At 28.5% G+C, this 23,134-nt stretch overlaps 2 protein-coding genes across 2 annotated transcripts; one reads left to right on the top strand and one right to left on the bottom strand.

Moving 5' to 3' along the window:
• Positions 1-14,027: 14,027 nt before the first annotated feature.
• Positions 14,028-16,907, top strand: LOC133824432 (binding partner of ACD11 1). The gene is made up of 6 exons (XM_062257312.1): positions 14,028-14,387; positions 14,680-14,763; positions 15,126-15,229; positions 15,300-15,375; positions 15,704-15,787; positions 15,971-16,907. Exons 1-6 carry the CDS (start codon positions 14,343-14,345, stop codon positions 16,538-16,540), a joined length of 963 nt encoding a protein of 320 aa, XP_062113296.1. The 5' UTR covers positions 14,028-14,342; the 3' UTR covers positions 16,541-16,907.
• A 258-nt stretch (positions 16,908-17,165) lies between these two features.
• LOC133821678 (cyclin-SDS) lies at positions 17,166-21,296 on the bottom strand. The gene is made up of 7 exons (XM_062253841.1): positions 20,226-21,296; positions 19,967-20,134; positions 18,839-19,005; positions 18,120-18,248; positions 17,798-17,978; positions 17,672-17,716; positions 17,166-17,523 (listed from the first exon to the last, which is right to left on the bottom strand). Exons 1-7 carry the CDS (start codon positions 21,282-21,284, stop codon positions 17,494-17,496), a joined length of 1,779 nt encoding a protein of 592 aa, XP_062109825.1. The 5' UTR covers positions 21,285-21,296; the 3' UTR covers positions 17,166-17,493.
• Positions 21,297-23,134: the final 1,838 nt, after the last annotated feature.

The following is a 23,134-nucleotide window of genomic DNA, read 5'->3' on the forward strand; positions in this document are numbered from 1 at the left end:
TGCGGCTTGTTAGTGTGAAAAGCTAAGCTTGGTCGGGTTGTTTTTTTTTAGCTTTCTAATGTTTGTAATGTTATATTGTTTTTAGGGTTTAATATACATATAATGCATGTACTTCTCTTCTTTTTTTGTAAAAAGTTTTTTGACTTTAATACGTCGGTTGCATATATGTGAACGAGAATTCTCCCATCTGTATATATCGTATTTATATTTCTTTCTTATAGTAAATGGGTAGATAATAAAAATTATTAGTTTTAATAATTTTTTATTTTTTAATGTTAACTTTAACAGAATATTCTTAATTAAACTTCAAATTTAAATAAAATAAAATAAATAATTAAAAAATTAAAATAAGATATTTTATAATAATTATTATTTACAAATAATAAATAATTAAAAAAATTAAAATAGAATATATTTTTAGATATTTTACAATAATAATTATTTAAAAATAATAAATAATTAAACAAATTAAAAGAAGATATTTTACGATGATAATTATTTAAAAATAATAAAATCATACATTTTATAAATGAAAAAAAAATTAATTAAACTTAAATTCACTTAGAATAATATCATATTAAACATATAATATAATCTACTATCAATTAGCAACAAATTACTTTTAAAAAAAATGTCAAGAAACTTAAATTTAAAATTCACGTATAATATTTAATATTACATTAAACATATAATATATAATCTATTATTGTCACTCCCAAATTTAAAAACTAGAACAAACATAAATTTAAACATAAATAAATAAATTATTTAATTAAAATATGATATTTATTTGAAATTTATATGACATTAATATAAATTTAATAAAAATAATCAATAAATTTTATAAATAAAACTAAGCAAACGTACATATATTACACATTGTTTGTATCTAATATTTATATATATATATATACATATAGTGTATGTATAGCTAGGTCTAGAAGTGATCACACGTGTGGAATGAAAAGAAAAAACTAAATAGAATTGTGGGAGGAATTTGTATTATTGTTATAATATATGACTTGTATAGTTTGTTATTAGGCTAATATTGACCAAGTTCCACCTTAGAAATAGTAAGAAAAATATGGGATTTGAGAGTATAAAAAAAACAGAAAGAAAATGATGTGATATTTCTCCTATTATTCATCATTATTATTTATTACTTTTCTTTATTTTATTTTTTTGTGGGGGTTTAAGAAATGACTGTGCATGAACTTTAAGAGAGGCCCCATTAATGAGGAATGATCTACAGAGATTCTCCAATCCAAAAAGAACATAATGAAAAAGAAAAGCTCTTGTGATCGATCTGTAAAGATGATCGACTATATATATATACATATATATATGTATATATTCATATATTGTAAAGATCAAAATTGTTATTATTATTATTGTTTTCAATTCCAACTTGACAACTTGGTCGACCCTAAAGCCTAATCTAATATCATTAATAGTACTTTAAATCATCATAATAACTATATCCAAATTTTGACGAAGTATAGAGAAAATAATAATAATAATAATAATAATAATGCTCTAAAGAGAAATTTGAGAAAATATAATTTTGATTAGATCAATACGTAGAGAGTCAATAAAAAAGATTGAAAAGTTTACCATTAGAAAAGAAGATTATACATGAGTTTTAGTTTTACACCTAAGTTAAGTAGAGTCATAAACGACATGTCGTTTATTTTCATCAAATAATAAAAGTGCTTTTCGGTTGGAAGAAAACTTTACATGTTGTTTACGTAAAGAATATTTGTGCTGTTTGGGAAGAAACTGCTTTTGTTTTTGTCATTATTTTTTCAAGGAGAAAACAAGACAAAAGTAATTAATAATGTTATGGACTATTATTGACCATTGAAAACGGCACATCTCAAAAGATTAAAAAAAATGATGTTACAAAGGAACTACATAAACTTTTGCAAGATATATACCACATTGTTTAAAGACTGCTGTATTCATTTTCTTTACTTATTTATTTGATTAATCAATGCCTAATTAGAGTTAATAGTAAACTTCTCTATCCATGAAGGATATAATCTTTGTCTTTATTTATGAATAAATACCAAAATTTTATTCTCTTGGCGGTGAAAATACTAATATATATGGATCAACTTTTAGCAGACGCTGCATAATTATTAACTGGTTAAAAGTCAAACTTAACGGTTGCTACACTAAAAGGCAAGAAAAAATAACGTTTTGGTACTTTCACTGTAAAAAAAAAATAAAAATTTGATACTTAGTGTAAAAAATGTAAATGTTTTGGTACTTTAGCCACAAATATCTCATATTTATCAAACTTATTAAATCATTCATGGATATATAACAATTTTTATTATCATATCATAAACAATGTTGTAAATATGATATGTATCATATTTGTGGTTATTCTTCATTTATGACTATTAGCCAACCAAAAATTTGAAATTTTAAGTATGCATTCATGAATGAATATCCCGATGATATCAAATTTTATTTGCAATAAAGATGGTAATTTGGGACCATACATTTGTTACAATCTCATTACATGTTCTTTAATTTCTAGATCAAGTGATCATATATATTATGATTCTTTATGCATATAAAGTACTTCAAGATTTCTCTTCTCATAATCTAATTTATAAATAAACAATATATTTGATAATTCTCAATCTAATAGTTTGTTTTTCAATAATTTTATGATATAATTAGAAGCTCTTCATAAGCCTTTTACAACGTATAAATTACAGATACATATTGCATAGACAATCATACTTGTTTTTTTAAATAATTATTTGCATACATGTCTTTAATTCATACAAATATCTTTGTTATATAATGCGCACGATCTTGAATTTATAAATCTTAAAACATATTAAATTATTTTGAATTTTTTTTTTGATAAGGCATATTTCAAATTCTCATAGTATTAGGAGTTCCAAATAAATTATTTTTGTTGCATTGTTTATGTGACTCATATCAATTCTTTCAAAACATATATTCCATGCTATAATCAAATTTTGGTTATATTTTCCCACAACAATATGTATATGTCTTGTTTTAATTAATTTCATGTCTATGCAAATTTTGCACACAATTTATTTTGTGTACAAATATACAAGCTTCTCATTTAAATTACATTTTCTTGTACAATATATGTATTTGTAACCATTACCGATTTACCTCACTTTATGTGGGTAAATTATATATTGCTTGAATTTCGTCATATGTCTTTTGCATGCACGTTAATAATTCTCGATGAATTTAATTAATATCACTATCATTGTTATTTATATTAGTTTATTGCATATGCAAATATTTAGTATTGTCGATAATAATTCATAATATGATAATTTCCTCCCATATTGACATAACTTTTAAAGATCTCTTTATTTTCAAGGGTTTCAATTATAATCAAATTTGTTATGTCTATAATGTTGGGAATTTACGGCTTTTCACTTTCTAAATCAACAATGAATAATAAGAATAATTTAAATAATACAAACCCTAGAGACTAATCAAGAATCACATGCATAGTATGAAAGCAAATATTGAAAATTTGAAAGATTAAATAAAATTTAGAAAATGATGTAAAATGGGCAGTGAAATTACACCTCCTAGATTAATGAAATCCTCACATGAAATTTTATAGAACTATTAAATGTTTGAACACAAAATATAATGGGAAACCCTAAAATGAAATAAAAATGGTCTATTCCATATAGTTTAGAGTTTTGAGAAATACAACCTTTGTTTTGAACAATTGAATCTTCAAACTTGGGGAACATCTAAATACTTATACACGAGGAGTATCGTTGTACAAAATCTCTATTCTAAGCCTTCCCATTATTGCTTGAAGCTTTACCAAGATAAAATGAGATTTGGGATTGAACAAACATGTAAAACTCACCAAATCAAGTAATTCTTGATGAGTTTCTTGGAGAAAACTTATGATCTTTGAGAGCTATAGAGAGAGAGAGGTTAGAAAGAGTTGAAAAGTGTGATCAAGACTTTACAACTCTAATAACCCTTATCTATAGTGTAGGCACCATCAATAAGTCTAACCAATAGGATTAGAGATTTTGAACACATCATTTTGGAGCTAAAACACTTATCCATACAGACACGTCGCATGTCTATAGGCGATGCAGCGCCGGCTAGACGAGATGCATTGCATGTTGGGTTTCTCAAAGCCCTAAGGCTTTAGATGATGCATCGCCTCCTAGGAGGCAACGCAACGCCACATGCACTAGTCAAGCCTCTCAAAAAGTGACCTTAAACCCCTCCAAATGCTCCCAAAATTTTTGGGCATGCTTATATACCTAATTGTATCACCTTAGACCTATAAAAATCAATTATAGATGCCTACTACAAAATCTCATATTTTAACTTCAACTTAAGTGAAAATCGTTAAGGGGTTGTTTGGTATGAAGAGTCCATATAGTTTTCATATTACTAGGAAAGTTGAATAAATAAGTTGAATAGTTTGGAAACTTACATAATTGTGTTTGGTTGTGCATTGGAATCTTATCCATGAAATTAAAATCACCATATATAATATATAAATCAAAACATAAAAAAGACCAAAATTCAAATTATTATGAACACTAAATTTCAAACTAATAATAAACAACATCAAATAATTTACTTTGAAACTAGAATGTATCATATTTTTTATATGTAAAAAATGTGTATCTAACGAATTCTTAGTTTATCGATTTTTTAAAATAAAAATTATAATATTATTTATTTCTTTTAAAACTATAGACAATATGTTTTGGCTTAATTTTTTAAAAATATGTTTGTGTCATTTTTTTTATAATATATGACATTATTTATTTATTTAAAATTTAAATGATAATTAAAAAATATAATAATTTCTAAATAAAACTAAGTAAATGTGCATTGCAAGCTGATTATACCTAGTATATATATATGTATGATTTTATCATTTTGAACTTCTGATCTTATTTTGTGCAATGATTCTTTTTCAAAATATTCATTGATTCAATTACATTTCTCTCCCTCATATCGAGATATTTTAAAAAAAAATTAATATAACTTGGAGGGCTTTTAATATTTCACAATAAATCAATAAATCACAATTATGAACGTATTTCATTTTCAAGAATGAGGCATATATCTATATAATTAAAAATATACAAACTTATAATTTTTGTAAGTCCATGATTATATGATCTTATCACATCGATAAAAAATTATGTAGTAAAAATTTAACATTGATTCAAAATTACAAAGATAATATAATCAAACACTCGTTATCAAAATAATGTATTTTTTTCTCATACATATTGAGCAAATAAATAACTATATAACAAAATAATTTTAAAAAGAAATAAAATTTCAACTTATAAACAATTATGAAAAGTTTGAAAGATTAATACACTAACATTTTTCCTTCAATGACATGTAGGAATTATTAATTAGAAGAATTCTTCTAGTTCTTCAATAAAATTTAGGAAAACTTTTTACATTTTTTTGCATATGATTGATCATATATCAAAACAATTCAATTAATGAACTTCATGTTCACTATAATTTGTATGAAATTTTCTCAAGATGATTTGTAAAATTATTTCAACATATATAGTAAACACTATAAATTTACGTGTTATAAAACTATTTATAAATAAAAGAAATATAATCAGATTAATAGAGATAGATATAAAGAAAGAGTGAACTATTTTGTTTATGTTAATGGGATGGACTCTTATTTATACAGATAAATATAATCTAGAAAAATCAATTAAGTATCATAAATACAATCAAGAATTAATGTTGATATTTAACTATAAGTAACTTATGATTCTCTATTATTATATAAAATATTTATAACAATAAATATTAAATAATATAAAAAATTTATAATTTTTTTTATATGTTTCCTCAAGTATTGGTGTCAAAATTTATCAATATACATGATGTTTTATGAAAATGCATACTTTTGTAATTCAAATATGTTTGATGTATAACTAGATAAGCAAAATAGTCTTATGCATTATGGGGATTTTATAAATCAATCACGTTTGTTAAGTTTTATTATTTATAAAATTTATTAATTATTTTGTTTATGTATTTATGATTGTCGTATAATTTTTTTTAAAATAAACAATATTATATATAAAAGAATGACATAAACATATCAAAAGAAAAATTTAACCAAAATATTGTCAATGTTTTAAAAAAAAAATAATAATAATAATAATATGATAACAATTTAGATCACAAACTACCATATCCAATGTATAGAATATTTGTGATATTATTTAAAGTACACCTCAATGATTGGAGAATAAACTTGTTTATTCTTGATAAAAGATAAATGTTATTTCTACTTGCTTATGTAGTTACACAATCATATTTTTTGTACACAAAACACATACACATAATATATTTATAATATTTGTTGTTATTTATTATGAATATAGATTTATATAAGTTATATTAAGTAATATGTTTTCTTTATAAATATAAATGATAAAAAAAATTTATAAAAATTAGGATTATGTATTATATATTATTATAATAATAATATTTTACAACATTTGAATTTTTATTAATATAATTATTAAATATCTAATTTTGTACTATATATATTATTATAATAATGATATTTTATAACATTTAAATTTATATTAATATAATGATGAAATATCTAAGGTATGAAAAATGAACATTAATCTAGAGAATGAAATTGACATACAATTTCCCCCTCTTGAGGGGGTTCACCCAGCCAAAAAAAAAATGATATACAATTTATATAAAATAATTTAAATTTAAATGTAAGATTAATTTGATTCAATAATGTTTTTACATTATAAAAATTTATGTAAAAATATATGTCTTTTTATTTTACAAATATTATCAAATATTTTAATTCTTAAGACAACTTATAGAGTATGTATATTAACATTTTTTTTCATCACACTCTTTTTAATGTATTGACAAGAATGTTTATTAAATAATACAAAAATTTATTGTTAAGCGCACTTCTAAAATATCTAATATATAGTTTACCATTTTTAAACAACTATTTTTTTACATACATATATTTATTTATTTATTTTGAGAAAACATTTATTTATTTTTGAAAAATGAATAATTTTATTAATTAAGAATAAAATTCTGTCACCCTAGAATGCCCTACTTCATACATTTAATATTCTCAAATGACGAAAAAAAACCCAACCTCATTTCAAAGCTTAGAGTCTTACTTTGTCACAATACTAGACCACAAAATCTTCTCCTGAGAACACAATGACAAGGGCCAAACGCAACAAAATAAACGAAACACGGTACTGTCTAAGATAGAAGGTCCACAACACCATCACATACGACGGTCTATGCACATCCACATACGCAGTATCAAAAGTGGAATGGTTCGGTATGGTTTGTATCTTGGCTAAACCGCGTGGTGCGGTGCGGTGCGCGGTTTGACGATGTAAAATTTTGGTTTGCACCACACCGTACCGTATACTTACAAATATGTTAAAAAAAAAATTAAACTTTACATATACCATTTTTTAGTAATCCAATATGAAACTAGAAGCCCACTTAAATTAGGGTATAACATTATTCTCTAACACATCATACACAACAACAACTCTTTCTTCTCTCATCTCATTTGCACCTCCTCCCTATCACCATCTCTATCTCACACATTTTTTAACACACTCACACCGTGGAAAACCACCCAAACCATATCGCAAAAAATGATTTGGTTTGGTCGAAATCACACCGCACAGTATGTTTTAGCTACTACACTGCACTTGTGGCGTGGTGTATTAAAAAGAGTTCAAACCGCTCAAACCACACTGTGCACACCCCTACGAGACTCTATCACACCCAGCTAGCACCAAATAAAAACGTAAGGACCCCACCTTGAAAATTGAACATATTTTAAGTACATTTATTTTTGTAACTATAGAAATTGAATTTATACATGTATACTATTTATTTCTACGTGTATTGCATGACTATTATAAAAACATAAAAAGAGAAAATGTTGAATTAATATTGTTACGACTTCATTATTTTTCGGTTACAAGTTTCAATCAGTCAACTCAAATAATTAGTTAGTATTATGTAATAAATTAATACTTACCTGTCTTTTTAAGTTTAAGGCTTCAAATAATAATATTTAATTAATTTAATTTGCAACTTCGTTTGTAGAAATTAGACGTGGTACCCAATTTAAAAGAATTTCTTTCATTTTCACCCATTATATTATATTTTAACCTTAATACCCAATATTTCATTAACATATCTATTATATCCCTCTCATTTCATATTAAACTAGTAGAGCTGGTAGAAGATTATTTAAAGAGAGAAGTAAATAGCACGACAGAGGTAAAGATTGAGATTTTTATATTGGACTTCTAGTAGTGTTTTAAGGGTAATATGGGGAATGTGATTAAAAAAGTGGGTAATATTCAACTAAATGTTATTAGTAGCTATTTTTGGTTAACTAATCCTAAATTTCGGTACTTTTCAAGTTATCCAACTTTCTTTTTAATTTTTTTCTTTTATATTTTTATGTCTTTTCGTTATTTTTTTATTTATCTTCACGAAAAACCTATTTTTTTTTACTACTGGGTGAGAAACATGCCATTCATTATGTTAGTTTTTTTATTATGAATTATTTCATATTTTTTTTACAAACATTATTATTATTATTATTATTACCATTGTTTTTACTATTGTTGTTGTTTTTTTGTTGAGTTTTTTTTATTGTGAGATTTCAAAAAAAAAAATATATCTGACTACTTTTAATTAAGTTTATTTTATAAATTATTTCTTTGTTTATATTTTGTCAAACATTAAAGAAAAAAATTACACCAACCGACCTCTCTTTGAAATTATTTATATTTAACTTGTAACAAAATATTTACTATATAATATTTTTTTAAGAAAAAAATATATTATATGGAATTTACTAACCAAAATAATTTACTCTTATTTTATATCTATTCTATACAATAAGTGTGTAGATAACCAATTTTTTTTGTTTTAACGGTTTTTTATGTTTTTAATGTTAATTTTAATGGAATATTCTTATATTTTTTAGATATTTATAATGATAATTATTTTTAAATAATAAATAATTAAACAAATTAAAATATGATATTTTACCATGATAATTATTTAAAAATAATAAAATCATACGTTTTATAACTTAAATAAAATTTAATTAAACTTAAATTCACTTATTAGAATAATATCATATTAAACATATAATATAATCTATTGTGAATTAGTAACAAATTATTATTTAAAAAAAAAAACTAGCAAGAAACTTAAATTTATAATTCACGTATAATATTTAATATTATATTAAACATATAATATATAATCTATTGTTGTCACTTCCAAATTCAAAAGTTAGAACAAACATAAACTTAAATAAAAATAAATAAATTATTTAATTAAAATAGAATATTTATTTGAAATTTATATGACTTTAATATAAATTTAATAAAAATAATTAATAAATTTTATAAATAAAACTAAATAAACGTGCATATTGCACGTTGCTTGTATCTAGATAAGTGGCACCATATTTTTCATTTTAATTCAAATCCACTTTCTTTTCTATTTTAAACAATGTAGCTCATTATTCTTCAAAAAATATAAAATAATAACATAGCTCATCAGCTATTTTATCAAAGATTAATCTCTGTTCATCACTCCCATCAAAATGAATGAAGATGTATTTTTTTATGAATTACATTTTAGTATCATTATTATTTTTTACATTGTAGTTTAGGTTGCTGGGGACATTGTTGATTCTCATCAAAAGACAATCATATATTTTGCAAAATAAAAACGCCTATCAATTCAACTTTTATCAAATTTAATTTAAATTTATAAATATTTAGAAAAAGGAAAAAAAAATATATAACCTACTACTTTTTTTAAAAATATATTATTTTTATTTTTTTGTTGTTAAACACAAGAATGTTTTTCAGTATTTAAAAAAAAAAAAAGGTTTATGCTTTTTTAGATCTGTGTTTTGCCTCATTATTTATTTGGACCTGTGTTTTGACAAATTACTTTTTGGACCCTATATTTTTTAAAATAGTTCAAATAGATCCCTAAACTCGATTTTGATCAAAGTTTTTTGAACTAAAATCACAAATAATTCATTAAACTAACAACTCAGAACAAAAATACAGTCATTTTGCCTAAAAACTGTGTTGTTATATTCAATTTTTTGTTCATCAAAATCAGGTTTAGGGGCCTATTTGAACAATTTTACAAAACACATGATCCAAAAAATAATTTGTCAAAACACAGGATCCAAACAGGTAATGAAGCAAAACACAAGGTCTAAAAATGTATAAACCCTTTAAAAAAAACATGGGCAGAGTTTGGAACAAATATTGGGATGAACATTTATGTAAAACTTAATAGAAATCAAGTAAAAATAAATAAATGAGATTTTTGCGACAAAAATACATAATGTTTACCGAATATAATATTTAAATACCTATTTTTTTTATCAAAAAAAAAAAAACTCAAAGTTGTAAAAATGTAGCATTTAAATACATAATTTTTTTTTTTGTGGTAAAAATACTCAAAGTTGCTAAAACTTTGCACTTTTACTATCAAAATATTAATACAAATATAGTTTAAGTATTCAAAATCAGTAAAATTATACAAAAATATATAAAAATAACCTAAATTAATACTAAAATATAAAAAAACGGTTTATTTGATAAAAAAATATTTTTGATTGAAAATAGTTAAAAGAAAAATCCATAACTTAAAAAACTATTAAAAGAGGAAAAACATTATTAAATTTAAATGCTGCATTTAGTAAACATTATGTATTTTTGCCGCAAATATCCCTAAATAAATTTATGCGAGATAGAAAACAAAATAGTACATATGAAAAAAAGGGCTTATTCAACTATTCATAGTTTGGCAAATTGGTCCTTGAACATTTTTTTTGACAAATTGGTCCCCCAACTTTGATTTTTTTGTACCGTTAATTGCTAATGCTTGGGGACCAATTTTCAAAAAAGAAGTTCAGGGAACAATTTGCTAATAATACTAATTAAACTTTTTGGAATAATAATTAGGAATATTGGCGACGATAATACCAAAAAAATTTCAAAAGTTGCACTTTAATACCCAAATTTTTTTTGCAGTAATAATACATAAATCTATAATTTTGGTGCAACCGTTAGTACTCACCGTTTACTGTCAGTTAAGTATCCACGTGTCACATTTTTATTAGTCTAATTGGTGGCGATAATACCCAAATCTTTTCAAAAGTTACACTTTAATACACATTTTTTTTTGCAGTAATACCTAAATCTACAATTTTGGTGCAACCGTTAGCACTCACTGTTAACTGCCTGTTAAGTATCCACGTGACATATGTGGATTTTGAGATGATTTTAGACTAAATTATTTAAATATTATAAAAATAATTTTAAATTTTAAAAAATCTAAAAGATTATTTAAAACTAATTAATAATATGGATTTTAGGATGATTTTGACTTTCAATTTTAATTTAGGTTTTTTTGAATTTGTAAATTTTAGTTTTATTAATTAGTTTCTAATAATTTTTTAGATTTTTTAAATTTTTAAATGATTTTTATAGTATTTAAATAATTTAGGGATATTGGCAGCGATAATACCCAAATCATTTATAAAGTTACACTTTAATACCTAAATTTACGAGTATGAAAATGTGTCATGTGGATACTTAACATGTAGTTAATGGTGAGTACTAACAATTGCACCAAAATTGTACATTTAGATATTTTTACTGCAAAAAAATTTGGGTATTAAATTGTAACTTTTAAAAAAAATTGAGTATCATCGCTGCCATTATCCCTAATAATTATGGCTCATTTTTTTTCTTTTGTTTTTTGTTTGAAGGGGTATATGTTATTCTTTTAAATAAGTAGGTATTAAGACCAAAAATATAATTGAAAATAATTTTGCTTTATTATATATTTTGAGAGTAGATATTAAGATATATAATTTTATTGTTTAATAACTAATAATAACGATAAAACTTCAAATTAGATGTACAAAATATACAATTTTATAAGCTAAATATAAATAAGACGCGTATATTAATGATGATATTTATGTAAAAAAAAAGTATTTTAAAATAATTAATTTATTAAATATAATTTTGAAAAATTATCATATAGAAACATTTTGAATTATTATAATTTTAGTCAAAGTATTTAATAAGCAATTAGGATTGTGATTCTCTTTTGAAAAAAAAATAGAATGGTACTATAAGTAATTATAGTTTATGTAATGGTAAAATACTAAGCATTATTTCTACAATCGTATCAAGCCCAATAAGATAGACACAGGCAAGTCAGTCTGGCCCAAAGTGACAGAGAGTCTGTGTTACTATAGCACTTAAGACCCAAGGTAATCAAACGAGCTAACTGGGCTCAAGCCACAAAATAAACCCACATTCACATAATGGGCCAAAATAAATAACTTAACATGTACTCGAGCTTAAATATACACAGTCAACCAAACGAGTCAAAGAAGACGAAGTCAAGAGGGACGTTATCTAGCTGGCGAGATTCCAGGGCGAGACCTGGGAACGAGACAGGAGGAACATCACCTGAGAAGTCTCTATAAGAAAAATGAGAAGGAGTCATCAGGTCAAGAGATATCGAATACTAAAACTAAACACTCATACTGAGCAAACCTGACGAGTCTACTGACCCAGTCATCGCCCTCAACCTCTCCATTGTTTCTTTTACTTATTGTTGATCATTATTGGTTTCTTTGCGTATTTCTCCATCTTATTATTCTCTAGCAATCCGACTGACTTGAGCGTTGGAGTCTCTTTGGCTGACACCCCAGCGATGCTCCCAATTGAACTCTTGCCTCTTTCTTTGTTCTTGATAGGTTATTAGTGCCTGTTTAATCAATTGTAGGAAATCATCTCTACATTTTAATATTTTTTTGTTGGATGAAAATAATAAACTATACGATGCACCCTACTTATTTAGAAGAAAAAAAGATACACCTTCAAACAAAAAAGAAAAAAAGAGTCATAATTATTATTCTAAAATGTTTTATTGGTAAATTGGCCTCGGACATTTTTTTGGCAAATTGGTCCTCAACTGTTAGTAATCAACAGTGAAAGACTAACATTGTCAAAAAATCAAAGTTAGGGGACTAATTTGCCAAAAAAAAAGTTCGGCAACTAATTTGTCAAACTATGTATAGTCAAAGGACCTACTAGGTAAATATGCCAAAAATATGTATATTTGTTTTTCTCTCGGATAAGACAAGAAGACAAACATAGAATTAATCTCTAATCTAATCTCTTTCTTTCATAGATTTTTTCTTTTTTTTTTTAATTTTAAAAAAATGATAATAGTAGATGAAGGGCGTAGATGAAAGGAAATACATAAAAAGAAGTGTAACATTGGAAAGAGCAGTGAAAGAAAGAGTTGAACTGAAAAAACGCGTCTTCTCTTACCAAGAAAAGAAAGGACATTGCCTATAATCAACGCCCAACTGCCAATATTCCCGCTAATTATTATTTATTTTATTAATCAATCAGATTCAGACAAAGAGAAAGAGAAAAGAAAAACTCAATCTCTTCTTCTCTCCTATTTTCTTTGAATGCAAAACTTAAAAAGACCCTTTTCTTTACGTCCAATTTTTTCATTTCATACTCAAAAACACACAAATTCTTAGATCTAATCTTAAGCCCATTCCCATTCTCTCATTCCTCACTTTCGGCCACTGCCCTTCATTTTTGTGGATAATCTAATGTCGGTAAGTTTATTACTTCTTTTTGGATTATTATTATTCATTTCTGCTTTAGATTAGATCCATTGGTTTTTGTTGGACACCCATTATTTGTCTTTTGGCCAATGTACTTTCTGCCCTCTGTTTGGTTCCTGGGAAAATGCGGGAAAGGGGAAAAAGATTGAAAATTTCTAGACCCAATACAGTGTAGAAGATAAAGTGCAGATGTGGTCATTGGACTGTTCACATTAGGTTTTTATTACAGCACTAATCCCCCTACCCCAACCCCAACTTTACCTATTATTTTCATGCAGGAATGAATTTATTTATACTTGTGCAATCTTAATCTTTATACGATGAATTTCACAAATTTGATTCTAGTTAAAAGATTTTGTATCCATGTCATGATGAAACTGCTTTTGTATATATATATATATGTGTGTGTGTGTGTGTGTGTGTATGTATAATTAAACTTTTTTTTTTGGAGGGCCTTTGATTCCACTCCTGAACAGAGTGGTCTTTAATGAGCTTTGCAGAGAGAGCCTGCTTCTCTGTGACCCACCAATAAAATCTCAATTCTCTGCAGATGGTAACATGTGATGTGGGTAACACTAGCAGTTTGGTGCCCAAAGTGCGTGTTACAGTAAATATTTTTTCGGTATTAGAGTACTGACATTGTTGGCATCTCTATATTAGACCATATTTCTCTTGTTTTGGCCCTCTAAAGGAATATAATGGCACATCTTTTGTTGGTTTTTGGTACTCTTTTTCATCATATTCTAGCCAATGCTCTTCATCTAAGCAAAGAAGTGTTTATTGGTTAATAGTTATGTTGCTTGTCCTTTTAAGTTTGTCTTATTAACTCCTCTTTTTTTTTTTCCTTCTAATCATGAAAAGAACTTCACTAGAAATTTCATGTGTAGGCTCTGGTGGACCATACAGATCAAGGGAGTGGAGCACTTCTCCAGTCAACTACTGCACCAAACTGGACTATTCATGTTTCAGATGTGAGAACAATCTTTTTTATTAGAATCTCAGTTGCTGCTTTTTTCTGCAAAAATTTCATCCATATAGTGTAACAATACCAATCCTTGAACTAGAAGAAGAGAAAGCAGTAATTTTATAAATTATCATTTGTATTTCATATAAGGTCTTGTTATGAATGGAAGCTCAGAGTTTTGTGAAATGAAAGCCTATTTTTTCTATTTGAATATGTTCTGCTAGTTTGGTAGAAACTCGATATTGGTGTGAAAAAAATCCAGTTGAATCCAAGATCAGCAGTTATGGTCAGACCAAATAGCAAATAATTTTGTACTTCTTGATTATTTATGGGATTAAATAGAAAATTTCATTTCATTACTTTTCGCAGATAAGGACAGTTAAGGTTAGCAACATTTCTGTAGCTGTATCTGAAAGGGATATCAGAGAGTTCTTTTCGTTCTCTGGTGATCTTCAATATGTTGAAATGCAAAGGTCAGTATTTTTGAATTGAATGATTCGCATGTTATTGGGAACTCATCTAAAGAAAAGTTATATTTACCAGGGAATCAGAAACTACCCATATTGCCTATGTTACCTACAGGGATTCACAGGGAGCAGATACAGCCATTCTTTTGTCGGTATGATTGTTTACCAATAATAATGGATATAAATCTTCAAATTATAGATATCTGAACTAGCAATCTCTAATGTTTCATATTACAGAATACAAACGGTTAGAAAGAAAACAAATAAGATAAACTTGATGAAATTCTGCTTAAGCATTTCTTGTGTTTTAATGTATGGCGTTCACGCTTAGTTTTTTTAATATTCCCTTAAGAGGTTATGGAACCACACCTTTTTGAAGTGTAATTGGATGAATGATGTTCATTAACATTGCAAAGCTTTAAGCTTGAAATAGTCTTTTGTTATCAAGTGTGTCAATGTGATTGTTTTTTTGTTTTGTAGGGAGCCGTTATAGCTAATCTTGCTGTTACCATCAAACCTGCTGAGAATTACATACTGCCACCTGAAGCTCTCCCATCAAACACAGTAAGTTCCACAGGTTCTGTAGGTGGCAATATTTAGTTAATATTGGGCCATAAATCCTATATTTCTTTATGTCTTGAGTCTTAAAAATCAAAGCAGAAAGAAAACACACCCATTTTATTAGTCTCACTTTCAAATAAAAATTGAACTTAATTGCATACGTATTTTTTTTTAAAAATTGTGAAGGAAAGAGACTCAGCTCTTAGCAGCCCTGCTGTGAAGAGGGCCGAAGATGTTGTCAGCAGTATGCTTGCCAAGGGTTTTATATTGGGAAAGGATGCTGTTAACAAAGCAAAAGCCTTGGATGAAAAACATCACTTGATATCGAACGCATCTGCCACAGTTGCTTCGATTGACAATAAGATTGGTCTGAGCGAAAAACTAAGCATGGGAAAGGCAGTGGTGAATGTCAAGGTGAGAGAGATGGACGAAAGGTACCAGGTATCCGAAAAGACGAAATCTGCCTTGGCAGCTGCTGAGCAGAAGGCAAGCAGTGCAGGATCTGCTATTATGAACAACCCTTATGTATTAACTGGAGCTTCCTGGGTTTCGAGTGCATTTAGTGCATTTGCAAAGGCAGCTGAAGATGTAAGCATGTTGACTAAGGAAAAGGTTGAAAAGGCTGAGGAGGAAAAAAAGGAGAGCATTTACAGGGAAAGAACAGGGATCATCAGTGACTTTGCTCTGATCCATCTAGACGAGGCCTCAGCAAAGGAACCTCCAACTGTTCCAGTTAATTCAGCTGATGACCACTAGCTTGGAATGATATGATTGTTTTGTATTATTATTTTTTATAACTGCAAATGAATTCCTTATCAATTGTTTTATAGTTTTTTTTATGCAATATATATACATATGTTGCATGGAATTGTTTGTGGGTGTTAATACAGATATGTGTCAAATTTTTTGTTCGAATTTTCTCTATGCATTCATGTTTAGAGGTGTAAAAGTGTAAGTCCCTCTTGTCTGGCTATTGCAACGTTGTCTGGAGAATTCATGTAATATTGTTGACAAGTGTCAGTAGCTAGTGCTAGAGTTCTGTATGATATGCCAGGACTTTGTCTTACATGGAATTGTATCAATAAGCTTTTGGCATTTTGAAATCATATTACTTTGAAATATAGTTGGTAATGTACTCCAGTTCATTTTTTGTTTTATTCCCACCTTAATTCTGTTATATCTGTACTAAATTATCTCAAAAGACCAGCGACTACATGACTAGTAATTGGTTGATTCATTTCAATTTATTGATGAATAAGCTCTTTGAAATGATGAGACGGTTAGTTGGAAAATATTTGCACTAAAACTCCAAATATAACCGCATGCTTAGGAGGCCAAAGATAACTGTACAATTAAGAGAGCCTAAGGACAAAGAAAAAAAAATTGCTTTTTTTTACATAAGCTTCTCATTGCTACATAGTAGCAAACTTAAAAACAATGGTTGAATCAACCAAATTTAGGGTATTGGTTAAAAATAAGGACTGTGAATATGAATATGAATGTTTTCCAAAGTTTATGAGAAGTATTCATTCTATACTTACTTACAGTGAGAAAAAGAATCGAATTTTTTTGTTACCTATGAGATAATGATCAATTCTTGTAGAAAGGTCAACTTGGTCACCTTTCAACCTTGTATTATGATGAATGAGTCAGCGAGCAGAATGGGAATTGATGTTTATGATCCTTTTCCTGGTAGCTAATACAAGCTATCATATATACTTTAACAACCACTCGAGGCTCTGTGGAATTTCAACACAATCATCAGACCCCTCAAAAACTCAAGATCAAAATTACTGCCAAATTTTTTGTTGAAAGGTAAGGAAAGCTTTGGAACGAGTGATGTTTGAGTTCCAATCTAAAATCAGGGAATAAGATGACTGCTCGTACCTGTATGCATTCATATAAATCGTTGCATTCTGTTCTGATATGAGTCTGCAAAATCAAAAAATTAAATCAGCACACAAATTAAAAATTACATTTGATATAAACGTGTGGTATATCAATTAAACTTACCTCTATGACGCGTTGAATGGATAAATCGGAACTGCTTTCTAAACAGGCCAGGATTACCACTGCAGCTGCAACTGTTGAGGGCATAAAGTACATCTGCACACGGTCCGGGAGCAGCAGTGCTGCCAAGTACTTGGCCCTCTTCTCCACCTCTTCGTCAGCTGCGGCGGCTTTTAAGTAGAACCTGCAATAGTTTCAAAACAATTGAGTAGAAGAACATATATAAAATGAAGTTACGAAACTCTTTGAAGTGTTATTATATATCCAAGCGCACACTGTATACTGAAATCAAAAGAGGGGGTTGAGTAGGATATTAGTGGTGTACCATAGGAAATTGTAGATGGTGGGCAGGAAACACTGGAAGTCGAGAACCTCCTGTACTAGCCATTCCATGGCAACAACTTCGCATCTGCTGTAGGTATCGTTTCCAAATGAAATATTTTTTTGCCGAACGCTGAATTGCTCAATTCAATAGAAAAAAAAAAGATGGTGTTTCTCTCATCAGATTAGGCACACATTTTCAGAAAAGATAGCTTTACTTTGGAGAATGGGGATCAATAATATCCGATCGAAAATAAAATTAAAGGGGGAACTATTCAAGATATAGGTATGACACTGTGAGCTTGGTTTTAAGTTTTAACCCATCAAAGCAATCTTAAGCCTCGGTAATGTTTAAATAAAGTTCCAGATTGAGAATTATATGGTTGCTAGATCCTAATTAGTGATACACAATATAGAAGCAAACATCATTTTCTTTAAAGGGTGTCAAATACTGAAATTACCTATTATTAAACTTATAATTTGAGCATTTTTCTCTTGGGCTAAATTCTATCAAAAATGGTAAAACATTATAATTCTGTCATTTCTTGTTTAAGTTAACTAAAGAGATGGTTTCAAATTTCTCTTTTCTTCTTAAGGGCAAACATTATTTTCTCCAAATCAAAATTTATAAGAAAATTACTTTCAAGTGACGTTTTTTTCTGAGTTTCTCTTTAAATCGCCTAAGCAAGAAAAGATAATTGCAAGATTAAAGACAAGAAATACCTGTTATAGGGCTGGTTTTCTTCCATTCTAGTGGCCAGTGCAAGACAAGCTATACCAACTATTTGAAGGATCTTTTTGTTTTTGAAGAACCCTTTGCTTAGAAATCGATCAAGTAAGCAAACTCCTAGGAACGTTGTCTCTTGCTGAAGATCTGTTTCCTGGCAGCGCTGGTTTATATGCACAATAATTACCACATTATTAACAAGCAATATTCATATGTTCAATTATCATTCTAAGACAAACTCAAGAAATAAATCAAATACGAAGTATAATAGTTTTGAAGTTTAAATAAATAAATGGGCCAAACTAACACAACATACATATTTTCTAAATTTTAATATATAAGGCGAATACTGTCTAGTGGGTTGAATTTTTTTTCTTGATAAGGTCTGTTCATATTGTAATATAGAAAAGCTTAAATATATGAAAACATATGTTACTAATGATTATAAATAATAGGCTTTCTTTTATTGATAGTAATAAATAACAAACTTTTCAATGTATTTCTTGGAATTTTTATAATAAATGTGTACCTGAAAAAAATAAATATGTTTTAAGAAATCAATCAATTTAAAGCTGAAAAAAACGCATAAAATCAATCCACACTCTTCTCGACATGAGGACTACTAGTGGGTAGTGACACTGAGCGACTAACATGACTTTTTTCAAGCGCGATATTTGACCCTCACGTCACGAACGCCCCCAGAAGGCCAGAAAACGTGATAATAAAGGAAATAATTTGCATTCTTCTAATATTAATGGCTAATAACTATTTTTCTATACAATTGTTTATAACAGAAAAATAAAAATGAGTTTGAACCTCTAGTAACGACCCACTCACGAGTCACGTTGAACAGTGAAGGTGTCTACGAGATTACAATAATACTACGTGCATGATTCGACTGATGACCCTTTCAGTCTCTTTCGAGTATGACCAACATAGTCCACGCCAAATACTTACGTGGCATTTTCTCATTGGACACTACGGTACTTCCCCTCACTAACCAACATGCTATTGCTCTCCCAACAGTTTTGGGCAATACGTCACGTCACGCCGATTTTTCGGTTCCCTATAATTACAACTAAATTAAGGCAATGAAACGCGTTTCAAGATATTTAAAAACTCACCCCGATTATCCAGCGGATCATTTTACGCCGCTGATGGAGGATAAGATTGCCGTAATCCGTCGTGGAGGAATATTCCTCTATGTAGTCACGTAAAACCACGCGCCTCCTTTCTCTGTTTCTCAACATCTGGTAGCTCTCCTCTTCGGCTTCGTCTTCGAATCTCGCGTACTAAAAATAAATGAATAATTCATTAATAATTAAATAAGAAAATAAAATAAAATAAATCAACTTAATAATTGATTAACTTGGAAAAACTTACTCTGGACTGGTCTATGTACTCTTCCTGATAGTTCGAATCGAGTTCGACATCTTGCGCAGATGTTGATCTGAAAAATACATTTCTGTACTGAATGAGCAACGCGAAAGTAATTGAAGAAGCTGAATCGCCTTCTGATTTCTCAGAGAATTCGCTTCCAGAATCTAACATCGATGGTGTGTAATCAGAGAAATCGAGGTCGGAAGTGTCGAGGAAAATCTCCGATTGAAGCTCAGAGCATGCAGTTTCGTGAGTTGACGAAACTTCTGTATCGGAGTATTGCTCAGCACAAGCAAGGTCTGAGGTAATGCCGAAGCTGATCTCCGGCCTCTGGTCTATGGTCGATTCGGAGTTCGAAACTGTAAAATTGTTATCCAAACAATTTCCCGAAACGCCGCCGAACTCCAATTTCTGTGCGGTGCTGATATCTTGCTTCGTCTTCTCCCCTCTATTCGCTTCGAAACACGATTCCGAAGCTGAAATACACGAAACAACTTCATTTTCCTTCGAAATGTTGAGATTTCCATTGCCAGAAAGTTGTATAATGCAAGAAGCTGAAATCACGGCCTTAGAATCTTCCTCTCTTTCTCTACTTCCTTCTAATTCCTCCACAATTTCATTCCCTTTCGCTCTCTTAATCTTCAACTTCATCAACCTTCCATCTTCCGAAACTTCATTGCCAGCACCACAATTCTGATTCGACTCCACGCAAGAAAATTCAGAGACCTCCGAAGCTTCAACGTCACAGCACGATTTCACCGCAGGCTCACAGAACTCTCGCTTCCGAAGAATCGACTTCCCCTTACTCTCCGATCCAACCGAAACTCGACTCGATTGGCACGAAACATCACCACCGAAGTAGGAGCACGAACTCGAATCCACTGAAAACGAAGCAAAACCAGAATTCTTATCTTCAAAACCAATATTCCGATTCCATACTACAACAGGAGATATACGAGTTCGTCGGCGGCGAGGACGTTCCGATCGAAGCTTCTTCTTCACCGACGGCATCTCCTGAAGCTCCTTATTAGCTCGAGTAGTACTAGATCTGCTGGTTCTCATTGAAGTGCAATCGAGATTAGAGAGAATTGGTGGTTTTAAATTCTGTTTGAGAGGGAGATATATATAGTGAGAGAGAGAATGGAACAAAGAAAGTTGGCAGAGTGGCGACGCGGGTCTGAGTTCGTGAAAGCGGTTATGGAAGTTGCCATCGGGAAAGGCGTCGGTTCATCTTGAGTGGGTCCCACCCCACGTCCGTACACGGAAATTGGATTTGCTATTCTTGTGTTCTTATATGGGCCTTTATTGGGCCATTGTCTTAGCCAACCCATTAATAGTGTTTTGAGTAGTTTACATTGGGAAAAATATATGAGAAATTTACAAAAATATGGAAAAAAATAAATTATTTTTTATATTTATGGGCATAAAAGTTATGTCACAAAATATGGTAATTCTAACAAAACAAAAAGTTTAAAATATGAAAATCCCACAAAATATTATGAACAAAATAACATAAAAAAAAATACACACACTCTCTCTCTTACTTTCCTCTTTCTCTCTATCTCTCACGTATTCTTCACTTGCTCTCTCCATTTTTCTCACAACAATGGCAGCCAATCATTTTCTCTCACAACAATAGGAGCTCTCTCACACCAGCAAATGGACGACATATCTCCGGTTACCATCTCCGATTTGTATTCTTCTTCGTTTTCACGTTCTTCTTCTTCTTCTTCTTTATCATCATCATCTTCTTCTTCTTCTTCTTCTTTTTCTTTTTCTTCTTTTTTACGTTTTTCTGGGTCTTCTTTATGTTTCAGATTTTTTTTTTTTTTCAGATCTTGTTTTCTTTTACAAATCTGGTTTTTTTTCTTCTAAATCTGTCTAAGTAACCAGTTACTGTCACGATTCTGTTTTGTTTTCAGATCTGAGATTTTTGTAGACTTAACTGTAACCAGTTACCTTATTTAATTTCTTTCTTCATGGTTGTTTTTAAATCTGATTTTGTTTTTTATATCTGGTTTTTTTTTAAATAAAACTACTTAAGTAACCAGTTACTGTCACGATTTTATTTTATTTTCATATCTGAGTTTTTTTGTGGACCTAATTGTAACAATTACCTTATTTAATCTCCTTCTTCATGTGTTATTTTTAAATCTGATTTTATTTTTCAGATTTGGTTTTCTTTATAAAACTACCTAAGTAACCAGTTACCTTCTTCGATTTTCTTCTTGGTTATTTTCATATCTGATTTTGTTTTTCAGATGTAGTTTTTTTTTTTTTTTTAAAGATTTAGCTAAGTAACTAGTTACCAATTAATTGTTATTTTGATAGGGGTAATCGGTTACCACCTTCTTCTTTTTCTACTACTTCTCAGATTTAATTTTTTATTTTCTAAGAATTTTTTTTCTAGATTTGGCTCAGTAACTAGTTATCAATCAGTTATTTTAATAGGAGTAACCGGTTACCTCCTTCTTCTTCTTCTTCTTTACTGGCAATATTCTGATCTGTATTTTTTTTTCTTTCAAATCTGTCAGTAACTAATTACAATTCACTCGAGCACTTGCTATGATAGTTAAAATTGATAGTAGTAACCGGTTACTGCCACATTACTAAAAAAATCTAAATTTATTTCTATAGTGGTAATTAGTTATTATTTAAAATTAAATTAAATGACATATATACATCTCCAACAATAATCCAAAACATACATATGTATAATGACATAACCCAGACATCATCATCATCACAACCACAATTAGTGAAAGTCTTTCTCATCACCTCATATTTTAATGTATATATAAAATTAATATAATAACAATAATAATACATCTATATATATATAAATGTGTACTATTTTATAATCATATATATATGTATATACATATAAAAATAATAATAGCAATAATATATGT

The sequence above is a fragment of the Humulus lupulus genome, chromosome 3 (genome assembly GCF_963169125.1).
Source record: "Humulus lupulus chromosome 3, drHumLupu1.1, whole genome shotgun sequence".
NCBI lineage: Eukaryota > Viridiplantae > Streptophyta > Magnoliopsida > Rosales > Cannabaceae > Humulus > Humulus lupulus.